This window comes from Phymastichus coffea, unplaced genomic scaffold (assembly GCF_024137745.1).
Source record: "Phymastichus coffea isolate CEN01 unplaced genomic scaffold, Cenicafe_Pcof_1.1 PCOF00006, whole genome shotgun sequence".
Taxonomy (NCBI): domain Eukaryota; kingdom Metazoa; phylum Arthropoda; class Insecta; order Hymenoptera; family Eulophidae; genus Phymastichus; species Phymastichus coffea.
The window spans coordinates 5,754,184-5,767,175 of record NW_026706817.1 but is presented as its reverse complement, the minus strand read 5'-3'; the positions used below and the strand labels follow the sequence as shown (position 1 = coordinate 5,767,175).

Genomic DNA, 12,992 nt, shown 5'->3' with positions numbered 1-12,992 from the left:
TCGATATCGGTATTATTACAAAAGGGCGATCTCTTTATTGCGCCAACATCGAACCGATACAACAATAACACAGGCCTGCAAGGTTTTGTTCTTTTGCAACTGAGGGTCATTTCCGAAGTAATTTTTGGCGTAGAATTCGAATCCGTCATCAGAATTTCTCCATCACGTCAGGTTTTTGAGTAATCGTCCCCTAAAGGTCGAAAAAACACGTTTTTTGGCCATATTCAAGGCTTGATTACATCGTGAGTTTATATTCTTTTCAAAAACGGTTGACGGCATCTTAAAGAAGCACTCTTACCCTTCAAAACCCATTTTTCAAATTTAAGATATCATTTTTTTTCATCAAGATATCATCAATTGAAGTTTGCCATTTTGAGGTTTCATCATGAGCTTAAAAGTTCGGCCAATTTTCCTGGAAGAATACGATATATTTCTTAGTTTTTTTTTTATAATGATTCTAGAATCATTATAAAAAAAAATTATAAAAAATCATATATAATATATAAATCATCATTATAAAAAAAAATTCTAGAATCATTATAAAAAAAAACTAAGAAATATATATGTATATATATATATATATATATATATATATATATATATATATATATATATATATATATTGAGTTTATTCAACTTAATGTTACAATGATTATTTACAGTATACATTTCAATTTTGTTGAGTGACGTGTCTTGTTTCTTGTTAGTGTTTTGTGTTGTATATGATGTGATTGTGTTTTGATGAGTTAGTGATTTTTTTTTTTTTTTTTTTTTGCGCTTCCTTTTCCTCTTCTTTCATCTGTCCGTATTAGGGCTTTTACACCTTTACTGCGATATCCTCCGGTCCCTCTGCTTTCACTCCTGCTTACTACGGTTCTCTCTTACCGTTTTCTTTCTTCTCTCTTTTCACTTTTCTTTTTCTTTCTCTTTTTCTTCTTCCTTTCTTCTTCTTTTCTACTTTAGTACCATCTTCCATGCTATTTTTTCTTTGCTCCCAACCATTATTTCTTCCCACTTTTCTCCTTCTTTTCTTGTCATTTCGCATTTTTCTACTATGTGTTTCCAATCTTCCTCTTCTTTTTGGCATAATCTACATTTCCTATTTTCATCTTTTTCTCAGTATCTACACCCTCTTGTCTCGTTCCCTAACCTAAACCTCTCTCTTATCTGTAGCCCTCTTATTTTCTCTTCATTTTGTATTTCTATTAGTCTACTCTTCTTCATTTCCTCCCTTATCCCCTTCCACTCTCTTATATATCTTGATTCTTCCATCTTGTCTTCCATTTCTTTTTCTTCTTTTTTCTTCAATTCTTCTCTTACTTCTTCCCAGAACTCTTCTCTTTCATCGTCTCCTTCTTCTCTCTCTCTGTATTTTTTACTTTCCCCTAGTCTTTCTTCTCTCTCTCCTTTTTTTTCATTTCTTTCTTTTCTTTTCCTTTCGCTTCTCTTCATTTCTCTCGATGCTTCTTTCTTTATTGTTCCATCCCTCTCTTCTTTTATTTTATTTTCATATCTCATCGCTCTCTCTATTGCTTTTTCTTTTATTTCTTTTCTTCCTGTTTCCCATTTTATCAGATAACTCGGTGTGTTTCTGTCCAAACCCAGTACCCATTTTATATATTTTATTTGTAGTCTTTCTATTTCCTCGTATCTTTTCCACCCCCACATTTCTGCTCCATACATTATCACGCTTTTCATTAACGCGTCAAATAACATCATCCTTAGCTTCCAATTTTCTTTAAATAATCTTTCTCCCAACCCCCATACTTTTCCTAGTCCCATATTTATTTTACCTTCTGTTTTCTTTATATGTCTCTTATTCCCATTATTTTTGTTTATTGTGAATCCCAGATAGTTATATTCTTTTACCATTTCAATTTTCTTTCCTATCCACTCAAAACTTTCTTCCTTTCCTCTTCCTCCTCCTTTCTTACATTTCATCATTTTTGACTTTTCTACATTTAATTCCAACCCTCTTTCCTCTAAGAATCTCCTTAGTTTTTTCAGCATACCTTTCATCCCATTTTCATTTTTTGCCAACATTACTATATCATCCGCATATCCTATCGTCCAGATTTTCTTTCTTCCTATTACCACTTCTCCTTCCTGAATTTTACTCATTTTCTCTTCTAACTCCGCAAAGGCAAGATTAAATAGCGTGGTGCTCAGCGGGCACCCTTGCCTCACTCCCTTTTCTGTGTCGAATTCCCCTATTATCTCTCCTCTAATTTTTAATCTGCATCCTGTTTCTTTATATATTTCTTCTATACTTCTTCTGATCCTTTTATCTATTTCTTTTTCCTTCATTATTTCCCATATCTTCTTTCTTCTTATCCTGTCAAACGCTGCTTTCATATCAGCGAAGAAGACAAACAATTTCCCACCTTTTTCCCTGGTTTCTTTTCCTATTGCCGTTTTCAGCACGTATATTGCATCTGTTGTTCCTCTTTTTAGTCTGAATCCCATTTGCGTATCGCTTAGTATTCCTTTTTCTTCTATCTCTCTATCTAGTCTTTTCCTTACTATTTCTGCATATATCTTGTAACCTGTGTCCATCAGCGTTATACCCCTGTAATTGCTTACTTCTTCTTTTTTTCCTTTCTTGTAGACTGGTATTATTATTCCCTTTCTCCATTCCTTCGGGAATCCTTCTCCGTTCCATACTCCATTTAGACATTTTGTCAGGTCTTTTATTAGGCTTTCTGTCCCTGCCATCCACGCTTCATTTACAATCCCATCTTCTCCTGATGCTTTTTTCTTTTTCATTCTCTTTATCACTTCTACTACCTCCCCTACTTTTATTTCCCCTCCCTCCTCTTTTTCACCTTTTTCCCATTCTTCTCTTTCTTCTTTTTGATTGTAGTCCTTTTCTTTTTCTCCCAGCTGCTTCTTGAAGTGTTTTAGCCATTCCTCATTACTTATTTTTTTGTCTGTTTTTGTTCTTTTTTTCTTTCCTCCGTTCACTTTTTCCCAAAATTTCCTTCTCGTTCTATCTTTGCTTATTTCCTCCGCCACTTTCCTTCCTTCCTCTTCTTTTGCCTTTCTTATTTCCTCTCTGTATTCCCTCTTTGCTTCCAAGTATCTGCTTCTATCCCCAGTTCCTCTTCTTAGTTCCTTCAGAGCATTCATTACCTTGTCTCTTTTTACCTTACATTCTTCTCTCCACCAGCTTTTCCTTGTTCCTTTTTTACTTCTTATTTTCTTTTTTGTTATAGCGTTCTGCACTCTGATTTTTATCTCTTCCCATTTTTCTCTTCCTTCTACTGCTCCTATCCATCTATGATACTCTTTTATTCCTTCTTCACTCCAGTCTTCTCTTAACCTTTCTTCTTCACTGTTTTCTTCTTCTTCAACCCTGTTTTCTAGTTCCACTTCTACGGGTAGGTGATCCGATTTAGTTCTCTCTCCCATTTGCATTTTCTTCACTCTCTCTTCCCCTCCTATGTTTCCTATTATGTAGTCCATTGTCGACATCCCTCTCGCTCCTATATATGTAATTTCTCCTTCTTCGTCTCCTTCTTTTTTCCCATTCATAATCACTAATCCCGTCTCTCCTAGCCATTTTACCATTTCTTCCCCTTCTGCGTTTATCATACTATCCTTTGTTTTTATTTCTCCTATCTGTCCTTCGCTGTCCCATTCTCTTCCTTCGCCTCCTGTTCTAGCGTTAAAGTCTCCTCCTATTATTAATATTTTCCCTCTATTTTTCTCTATTTCTTCGGTTAGGTACTCATAATTTTCTTTTTTCTTGTGCTGCATGTAGACTGATGCAACCGTGCATTTCTCTCTCTCTATCTCTATTTCCCCTACTATGACTTCTTCTGTCCTTTCTTCCTTCCATTTTACCTTTATTCTCCCTTGTCTTTCTCTTACTGCCATCAGTCCACCCCCTATCTCCCTACCCCTTTTTCCTTCCCTTCTCGAGTCCCTCCATTCAATGTTATACCCATTCAGATTTCTTCCTATTCCTATTTCTGCTTCTTCTCTTTTCATCCATATCTCCGTAAGTCCTACTATATCAAAATTTCTAATATATTTCCAGTCCTCTTCTTCCAAGCTCTTTATTCCAAGCCACATTCCAAAATAGCATTTTTACTGTTTTCCTTCCCTTCACCTCTTCTCTCTTCTCTCCTCTCCCCCCTTTATTTCCGAAACCCCTCCCTTCCTTTCTTTGTCATTCTCTCTTCCCTGCTCTTAGCCCGTTGTGCCATATTTTAACTTCCTTACCCTTATTTTTCAATTCCCTTGCTTTTCTTCTTACCTCCTCTCTTATTTTCCTTTGTTTCCACGTCCAGTCGTGATCTATATATATTTTTTTCTCCCCTAATTTACTTTTATTCTTCATTATTCCCTCCTTTTGCTCCCATGAGGCACACTTTATTTGCCACATCCTCTTCCTTCTATACTCTATCCCTTCCTGTCTCTGTTTTATTTCTGGTCCTCCTATGCTCCTTAGGCTTATTATTTCCCCCTTTATTCCCGTTCTGTCCTTTAACCATTCCTCGGCGTCTCCTTTCTTTTCCCATTTTAGTTCTCTCTCCAGATCTGTAACAATTATATTATTTGCCCTACTTTCTCTATCCATCCTCTCCTTCATGTGATCCATTTCTTCCCTATTATCTACTCCTTTTACTTCTACCCTTGTCTCTCTTTCTTCCATGTATTTTTTCATCTTATTCATCTCTTCTTCCCATCCTTTCATTTTTTCTTCCCACTTCTCTTGTCTTCTTTTTTCTTCTCTTTTCTCTTTTTTCCTTTCCTCTCTATCCTTCTCTTATTCTTCTCTAAGTTTTTCCATACCTCTCTCCCATTTTGCCTCTCTTTTTTTCTCCGCCTCTTCCATTCGTCTCATCATTTCATTTAGCAGTTCCTCTTTCTCTTTCTTCCCCTCTCTTCTCAGCTCTCTCATTTCTGCTAGTACTCTTTCAAATGCATTGTCTTCTCCTTTACTCTCCCCCACCCCTATCAATGTTCTGTCCATTTCATTCCCTTCGTCCCCCTCTGTTTCACTCCCCTCGCTTTCACTTTTGTACCTTTTCGCCTGTCTCACTTCTTCCTTGTTTCCCCCTCTCATGCCCTCTTCGCTCTCTCTACCTCTCACCCCCTTTGCCTTCCTCTTATCCCCTTTACCGTCCCTCTCTCTCGCTGTTCCTGGCATTGTAAACATCTCGTTCCTGTATCCTATTCCTATTCCCCGCCTTGCTCCAGCCTTAACTTTCTCTCTTATTCCCTTTATCTTCGCCTTTATGCCCCTCTCCTACGCTCCTCTTTTTCCGCCTTCTGTCTTATCTACCCTAACCTATCCTTTCTCCCTTTATTTCTTTTTTCACCTTTCTTCCTTCACCCTTTAACTCGTTCTCTTTTTCTCTTCTCCGAACGCCCTTCCACTCCTCCTGCACCTTTTCTCCACTTTTCTCTTTACTTCCTGCTCTCCTTCTCTCCAGAATTGGCCTATATTCAGCACTCACACAAGACACGTCTACTCTCATCCAAGTCACAATATAACCTCCTATATATATATATATATATATATATATATATATATTCTTCCAGGAAAATTGGCCGAACTTTTAAGCTCATGGTGAAACCTCAAAAATGGCAAACTTCAATTGATGATGTCTTGATGAAAAAAAATGATATCTTAAATTTGAAAAATGGGTTTTGAAGGGTAAGAGTGCTTCTTTAAGATGCCGTCAACCGTTTTTAAAAAGAATATAAACTCACGATGTAATCAAGCCTTGAATATGGCCAAAAAACGTGTTTTTTCGACCTTTAGGGGACGATTACTCAAAAACCTGACGTGATGAAGCAATTCTAATGACGGATTCTAATTCTACGCCAAAAATTACTTCGGAAATGACCGTAAGTTGTAAAAGAACAGTGACGACTCTCTATTTTGCAGGCCTGTGTAATAATAGAAAACTAAACCTAATACAACAATGGTGAACGTACACGCTCAAATCATTTAAACGCGACAAACAGGCAGAAAACTAGGAGCACATTCGCTCGACTATCATAGCGCGACAGATATGAAGACCATGGCGTTGCACCGTGCGAGAGCTGGTGCAGAAGAGAATTAGCGAGGAGATACTTATTGTAACTCATCCGGTGACTCCATCCGTGGCCCGCTGGTGGAAAACCGCCGTCGCCTGAAGCATAGCCCAGCTGGCAGTGGAGCTCGTGGAACAACCGAGGACGGTCTGCTGACCGCTGGCGCACGTCCCCGGCTCCTTAATTGCCGAATGGTGGTCGACGAAAAGGCTGCAGGAAGCAGCCGAGTACCCCACAGATGAAAAGACCAGTTCCTCACCCGTTACCAATTTCGCCACCCACAGGTGGAAAAACTTGACTTTCACTTGTAGTTAGACTCAACCGTCTGTCACAACCGGTCTGTCACAACTGAGACTCAACGGTCTGTCACAACTGAGTCACAACCGGTGAATACCGTCGGTCCAACAAGTAGTTCCTTCGCTCTTCCTCGCGCCGTTTTCTCCGCCGACCATACCCTCCCCTCTCCAGGCCCTACAACGACACGAGCGCGTGAATACTGTGTTGCCATAGCAACGCTCGGCCATCGCATCCATGTGAAGAGAGTACCGTGCACAGGGCTAGCAAATATCGCTATGAGCCCTGTCACAAATTATATATCACTGAGCCAATCTAAGCCAATATAACTACCGTAGTATCGTAGCGTCGACTATAGTACCTCTGAGTTATCTCTCTGACTCTCTCGCTCTCTCGTTCTCTTTCTTTCTATCTCTCTTTCAATGATTTAATCTAAGCATAAAGGAGCCTTCTTTACCTGTGTAAAGTTATATCAAAAAGGGATGCTTTTTCGAAAAATTACTAAATTCACGTCACAACAAGCCAAGGCGTGTGCCAATTGTCGCCGCCATCCATTCATCAAAACCGAATCCCGATTCACGTTATCAGCAATCGAGCATTTTGCCCATTAGTTCAGTTCATAAACAAAGATGTAATTTAGCATGTCGGAGGTCACCGCAACAACTATCACTTGCCTAGCGATGAAAAACACACTGTCTATTGACTGGCGATTCCCACCTGACTCAAATAATCACCTGATGGAGGCATCAATGCAATCTGCACACTGATTTCTGGGCTACTTATGCTTGAATTGTTAAAAGAGTTTGGATTATTAATGCCATAAAGCTTGTAAGCGATCTTATAACGAAAAGTTTTCTAAGAATATTCACTCCTTTCATTGGACGAAGAGGCCGGACTTCAATAATGTCATCAATTTCTGCGGTGCCAATTTCGAGCTTCAATATCTACTTGTACGTTCGACCGATCATTAAGCTTGCTTGACTACCACTCTGACAGCCTCCTTGAACCACAGGTTCTTTGATTCAACAAACATGCGTTCCTCACCTTTCGAGTTCCTTTTTTATTCTTTCAAAGAACAAGACGCACAGGATATTGATTTAAATTCGTAAATGTCAAAAAAAAAACTCCAACTTCCTCTACACGATACGACACTTACCAGCAGTAAGCAGTACCGCTCACATTTTCTACACGTTCAGTCTCGCTCAAACTGTTAAGTACTAAAAGTATTTCAACATTGCATTAAGTGAATTACAGTTCCGATTGTTATTAACACCAATCTTTTTATTTGTTAATTCAATTTTTATATTGAGTTTTGTTAAGTTGATAACAACCTATGATAAAGATTAACCCTCAACATTATTAAAAATACTTTATTATCCATTTATATTGTGATGGAGAATCGCCGCTTGGCCGTTATTCTGCCAATGGGCTCTCGCCGAGGTTCTCGCGCCGTCTCAAACTGTAAGCAGAATCAATAATAACAATATCAGGAATAACAATAATAACAACAGTAACAGGTGCAACAGTAACAACAACGAGGACACTGACGACAGTAGCGACTGAGAAAACGATATCAACTACAGTGACAGGAACAACATTAGAGCAGAAGATCGACGGACGAGGTCGGTCCAGTGTTTTTCTCTCTCATCTCTCTCTCTCTCTTGCTCTTTTTTGCATGTTACGGGCGTCAGCATCTCGCAGAGATCTCCCAGCTACACTGTCGGCCGCGATCATCGAGTGAATTTTGTACGAGTGTAATCTTCTTTTGTTGTATTAGTTGCATAGGCAGAATATGGCAAATCGGATGACAGCCCTGCTATTGATTCACTTTCGTGAGCACAAGAATTGTTATCGATCATAGAGGAGCTGGCGTCAGGATCGCAATTTTATATTGTTAGGCATTGTTATTGTTTTGAGTAAAAGTCTTTATGTTAAGTCGCTGTCACCGATGCTTGTCGCCTTGCTCACTCCTCATCCCGAATTTATCACCGCGCGATTCAAGCGTTTCGCTTAACGCGTGATTCAGTTGTGGGAGCATCCGTACCTCTCAAATCCCCCCTTTAAATAATGTGTGCTAGTGACTGCGAACTACACCTCAACGCGAACGGTCGTATCTCCATTACTATATATATATATATATATATATATATATATGTGTATGTGTAGAAAATTATTGTTATTCAATAATATAAGTTACGTTTTATTTTACTAAAAAATATATGATAATATAAATATTTACAGCTCGTGGGAAAACTATTATCACAACTTTACATCAACCATCATCAGAATTGTTTAGTATGTTTAATAAAATTCTACTCATGGCTGAAGGACGTGTAGCCTTTACAGGTACTACCGAAGAAGCGTGTGAGTTTTTTAAAACGTAAGTATATAAAAAACGCTATCAACTACATTGATGATTTCTTAAAGAGCGTAAAAATTAGTTTAGTAAATGAATATATAAGCTGAATATATTTAAAAGCTTGTTATTGTTGACTACGGGTTCATACATCTCTTAAAATATAATGTATATTTCTCATACATAAAATATGATAAAAAAATATTTTTTGAATAATTTTTATACATCAAAGACATTTTTGCCATTAACTTCCATATTTACATACGTAAAATATTACACATGTAATCTTCACATTAACATGAATTGTAGAGAATAATGGCGGTATCTTGTGAGTTGTAAGGTTTGACGTGCGCATGTGCTATGTAAGCGTGCACCGCTCCACGGGTACCCTCAGCTTTGTTATTTTAAAAGGGTTATACATTCAAAAATTATTGCAGACCTTGATTCTATATTGTTTTTTTCTAAAAACGTATTCAGGAAAATCACAGATAGTGATTTTTTTTTAAAGATATTTTGAATAAATTTTGTTTTCACATTTATAATACTTTAACTTGATAGAATTATAATTTCTTTAGCTGTTCTATATCTATATATATTATTAAGATACTAATAAAAGTCAAACATTCATATTCAATGGATATAAAAATATATTAGTATGAAATAAATCAAAACACGGTACCTTACAGTATTGCTTTGTTATAGGATGCTTTGTTTTGACGAACGACTTTTTTGACTAAAAATCACTTTAGAGGTTTGTTTAAGATTTTGTGACGAGGACAAATAAGTTACTTGCTCTTCGTCTACTGTTTCTCAATTTCCTCCTGCTCCCAGCAAGACATGGTGGTCAGCGTTGTACGCAAAGAAAAAATGCGCTTAACTAGTGGTCTTTGTTTCAGCCATAGATGATTGCTGAATGAGGCTAAGTAAGCCCAAAGAAGAGCGCCTCAAAAAAGTAGTAACGAAGGAGAAAACGAGATAAAGAGAGTGAAAGAGAAAAAGAGAGAGAGAGAGAAAGAGTAGGGACACCTCTATTATGCAGGTATAGACGGGCGTGCGTTGCACGATCGATAAGCATTGCGTCGCATGCCGCCTAAAAAAAGAAGTAGGTCAAGGGTGGATGAGAAAGAGCACGCCGCTGACCGCAAATAGGCCGTGGCTGGCAGTTATTAAATAGTTCTCTTACGGGTTCCTTGACGTGAGAAGGTAGAGTAAACAAGAAGTAGCAGCATTTAGTGGTTTGACGCGATAAGGTCTACCAGCTTGTGTGAAGAAAGACCCTTCATCGAGAGAAACACTCAGAAGAAGATACGGACGGCACATTTACGTTGACCTCACATAGACGTTCAGTCATCACGAGGACGGCGGCAACTCTTCGCGTTTCTGGCTAGCAGCGAGATCTGTATCACCCGGCAAGCCAGGGATGCAAAGGTCAGGTTAGCTCAGTCTCTTCTTCGTTATTCTTTGACGGGGCCCTGGCTAGAATAGCCGGCCCTGTCTAGCTCACTCTCTCTCTTTATCTCTCTCGCAGCCTCGCTTCTTCGCTGTTACCCTGGCGAGCGTTTGAAAATTACGAATCGATATCGATGCTCGCCCCGCTTTATTTCAGGACCAATACCTAAGCCGGGTATCGTCATTAGAAGCCAACTGACAGCGAGAACGGCTGCAGCAAGAAGAAGAGAGAGAGAGTGACGTGTCGCGAGTAGAGAGTAAGCAAGCGCAAGTGACTCGCGGCGATCCGCTCGTGAAAGCGAAGCCGCCGGCGTTGCTTGAGCTGACGCGTGACGATTAGGGGAGAGAGTTCGAGCCGAGATTCTGAGTTAGACGGATCGTTTTGACTGCCGAGCGTGCGCATGTGAGAGAACGCAAATCAGACAAAGAAAGCAGAGGACGACGAGCAGATCAAAGCACGGAGAGGACTTCCAACGACCCTCGCATCGTAGAATCCATCTGAGCCTACCACGAGCCTACCAGCAGTCCCACAGTTTTTCTGCCTGCAGCGAAATTACCAGCATTTCCTGCCAGCAACTCCAGCAGCAGTTCCTGCCAGCAGCACTAGCAGCGATTCCTACCAGCAGCCTTCACCAGATCAGGTCGTCTCTCTCTCTTTCTCTCTCTTTCTCTCTCTATTCATGACGCGTCGTCGAAGTGCTCGCGATCTTCCGCGAGCATGGCGAATTTCACGATCAGAACGAGTTCCTCCTTTGTAACCCTCTCAAATTATTGTACCGTGCCCCCGTGTGATTGTCCGCATGAGCGCAGGCCGTTGAGGACGACGCGTGAGCTCGGGAGTGATTATTGTGTATGCCCGTCATTCCTTTCCTCTCAAACCAAAGCCCAAAACGCCAATTTAGTGACGAGGCCCATCGTCACTGTTCAGAGGAGCGAACAAGCTTCCCTTACCTACCCCTTTAAAAATATTTTGTGATACGGCACTTGGACACGAGCTCTTGCATGGCTCGTGGGAATGACCATTCCTCAAAACGCGTTAGATTTTAATCATTAGTGTTACATGGCATCCCTTGTGGGGAAAGCTGAAAAATTGGGAATTTTTTGGTTGAGAGGAACGGAGTGCGGATTGAAACGCACTTGTTAAATTTTAAAATCGAGGAATTTGAGGGGACAAAGGCTGGGTAGAAAGCGCGCGTCGAAGTCGCGCGAAGGTCGAACAGAGTGAGTTGGTGCTTGTTGTTGTGAGCCGCGAGCGTTCGAATAGTGCTGATTAGTAACCCGAGCGATCTGTTTATATTCACGCAGGCCGGCTACGCCTTCGAAACGAGGCAAGCTAAGAGCCGCGCGGGCCGTCGAAATACCGAGTTTGAATGTGAACGATTGTTGTCTTATATTTTACTTTGATAGCAAAAATCACTGTTTACTGTCGTCGCTGCGCTTGGGCCTGAAGGATGTGCTTTCAGACTAGTGTTCCGAAGGTCACCAATTGTCGTTAATTGTTTTGATTGTAAGGTACAAAGCCGAGTCGAATATTATTGTTGCTAAACGGATTATCGCTGAACAGTTGACACGTCTTTGCCCGAGAGCCCGGCTAATGTGCATGTTATGAAATTTTACTTTGTCGTGTTTGTTGCGAGAAAGAGGAAACTATAGGACGCAGGTAAACCACTTTGTGTAAATCCGCCGAGTGTACCTAGTGCGAGAAGGAATTGCGTTAATCCGCAACCTTCTAGAATAGAGTCGTACATAGCCCGACAAGAGGTGCGTAAAACCGCACCTGAGTAATTGTAGAAAGCGTTTGTTGTGTAGGTTCAGCGTATCTGTACGCGGTTTTGGTCGCGTTATTGCAGATGTAGGTCACGGATCTTGCCGGTGACTCGCGTCAAAGACGGATAATTTGGGCTGAGATGTGTCGTAGATCGGTGACGTCACGATGCCGCCCCCGCGACTGCTAAATCCCGTAATGCGCGAGATCTTGAGGGATCGAGGCGTACGAGCGCTGAAGCGGCGTATCACCGCGACTCCACCGACTGAGCTCATGGCTCTGTTACAGAGGAGCTAGTTAAGCGTGAGTGGCACGTACGAGGACCTGCAGAATCACATGTTGCGGTATATGATCGCGCGCGAGAGACCTGAGTTGAATCCGCCGTTAGCTCCGGAAGACTTGGCGTTGTGCTTCGTCCCAGGGCCGCCCGAAAGTATCCTCCATGAGGAATCGCAGGAATTCGCGATGACCGGAATGGTGGATAGCGAGGGGGCAGAAAACGGACAAACGGTAAGCCCGGTTGAGCCCGCGAGAAGTCATGGCCGACCGCGCGCGGCGTCGCGACGCGTAGAACCGCGTCGCGCAGCAGGGCGCAGCCGAGGGGCCAGACTTAGTTCGGGTGACCGACGGACAGGAAGCAATGAGTTGACACCCGCGGACGGAATGTTGGCGACGAGCACCGAAGAGGAGCCGGGTCAAAATCCCGGTGCCCGGTATTATGGACAAGAGGATGAGCTTGACATCCTAGGTCAGGTGTGGGGCGCGTTTGCGCAGTTGCCGCGTTTAGTGATGCATCGAGATGTCCGAGAAGCCCTGTCCGGTAGCGCTAACAACATTTATCGAGTAGAGCAGGCCGCGATAGGAGTGCAGGCCGAGAGGCAAGCGCAAAGGGACTCCGCCGTACCGATGGCTGCTCGAGCCTCGGAAATGCGACTGCCTGGTAAGGAGTCGTCCCCCTCTACTGTTAGCGAAGCGAAGTCGGAGGGAGAAGATAAGCAGGATTTTTTCTCGGATAAAGAAGTGAGTGAGGCCACGAGCAAAGTCCCAATTAACGCCGGACAAGAGTCGAGCGCGCCG

At 41.4% G+C, this 12,992-nt stretch overlaps 1 protein-coding gene across 4 annotated transcripts in view; it reads left to right on the top strand.

Annotated features, from left to right (window-relative positions):
- The window catches only part of LOC131668403 (protein white), a 625,545-nt gene that overhangs the window by 339,719 nt on the left and 272,834 nt on the right, over positions 1–12,992 (top strand). For all 4 annotated transcript variants that reach the window (XR_009302267.1, XM_058942531.1, XM_058942521.1 and 1 more), the window contains one exon: positions 8,587–8,725. Coding sequence is in view for 3 of the 4 variants with exons in the window: in XM_058942531.1 (XP_058798514.1) it covers positions 8,587–8,725 (139 nt within the window). In the remaining variant the exon portion in view is untranslated. The remainder of the gene's footprint in view (positions 1–8,586; positions 8,726–12,992) is intronic.